Source organism: Malurus melanocephalus, unplaced genomic scaffold (assembly GCF_030028575.1).
Source record: "Malurus melanocephalus ecotype Western Australia unplaced genomic scaffold, MMel_1.1 scaffold_4437, whole genome shotgun sequence".
In the NCBI taxonomy this organism is placed as follows: Eukaryota; Metazoa; Chordata; class Aves; order Passeriformes; family Maluridae; genus Malurus; species Malurus melanocephalus.
In genome coordinates this window covers 1-1,189 of record NW_026627669.1, presented here as the reverse complement: position 1 = coordinate 1,189, position 1,189 = coordinate 1, and the positions used below count along the sequence as shown (strand labels likewise).

At 45.2% G+C, this 1,189-nt stretch overlaps 1 protein-coding gene across 1 annotated transcript in view; it reads right to left on the bottom strand.

Moving 5' to 3' along the window:
- The window catches only part of CTDNEP1 (CTD nuclear envelope phosphatase 1), a gene marked incomplete at both ends in the record, with an annotated part of 4,245 nt that extends 3,059 nt beyond the window's left edge, over positions 1-1,186 (bottom strand). The window contains one exon of the mRNA XM_057389266.1: positions 1,082-1,186. Within this exon, the coding sequence (XP_057245249.1) occupies positions 1,082-1,186 (105 nt within the window). The remainder of the gene's footprint in view (positions 1-1,081) is intronic.
- Between the last annotated feature and the right edge of the window lie 3 nt (positions 1,187-1,189).

Here is a 1,189-nt window from a genome sequence, read left to right as displayed (position 1 = left end):
CGCCCCTAAAAAAATCCCCAAATTTCCCGAGGTTCCTGAACCCCCCCCGGGGCCGTTTTGGGGAGAAAAAAATTAAAACTCATGAAAAAAATGGGGTCAGAAACCCCAAAATTCTGCCAAAAATCTCCAAATCCTCTAAAATTGGGGTCAGAAAATGATTCCCGATTTAGTCCCGGTTTCTCCCCGTTAATTTCCCCATTAACTCCCCATTAATTGCCCATTAATTCCTCGTTAATTGCCCATTAATTTCCCCGTTAATTGCTCATTAATTTCCCGTTAATTCCCCAATAATTTCCCGCTAACTCCCCGTTAATTTCCTTGTTAATTCCCCATTAATTCCAAGTTTCCCTCCCCCGTTAATTGTCCATTAATTCCCATTAATTGCCCATTAGTTCCCCATTAATTTCCCCGTTAATTGCCCGTTTCCCTCCCCATTAATTCCCAGTTTCCCTTCCCGTTAATTGCCCGTTAATTGGCCATTAAATTCCCCGTTAATTGGCCATTAAATTCCCCGTTAATTTCCCGTTAATTCCCTCTTTCTCCCGGTTTCTCTCCCCCGTTAATTCCCGGTGTTTCTCCCCCGTTAATTCCCTGATTAATTCTCGGTTCATTCCCGGTTCATCTCTCGTTAATTCCCGATTTATTCCCGGTTCATTCCCACTTTCTCCCCCGTTAATTCTCGGTTCATTTCCCGATTTATTCCCTTTAATTCCCCGTTCATTTCCCGTTAATTCCCAGTTTATTCCTGGTTCATTCCCACTTTCTCCCCCGTTAATTCCCGATTTATTCCCGGTTCATTCCCACTTTCTCCCCCGTTAATTCCCGGTTCATTTCCCGTTAATTCCCTGATTAATTCCCGTTAATCCCCTGATTAATTCCCGTTAATTCCCGGTTCATTTCCCGTTAATCTCCGTTATTTCCCGTTCATTCCCTGATTAATTCCCGTTAATTCCCGTTTTTCCCGGTACTCACGGTTCGGACCTGCCTCCTGAGCAGGTAAAGGACAATTCCCCGTTCATTCCCTGATTAATTCCCGGTCCATTTCCCGTTAATTCCCGTTAATTCCCGTTAATTCCCGTTATTTCCCGTTTTTTTTCCCGGTACTCACGGTTCGGACCTGCCTCCTGAGCAGGTAAAGCACGAAGCTCCAGAGTTTAGCGGCGAAAGCCACGAAGGAGCGGAGGCCGAG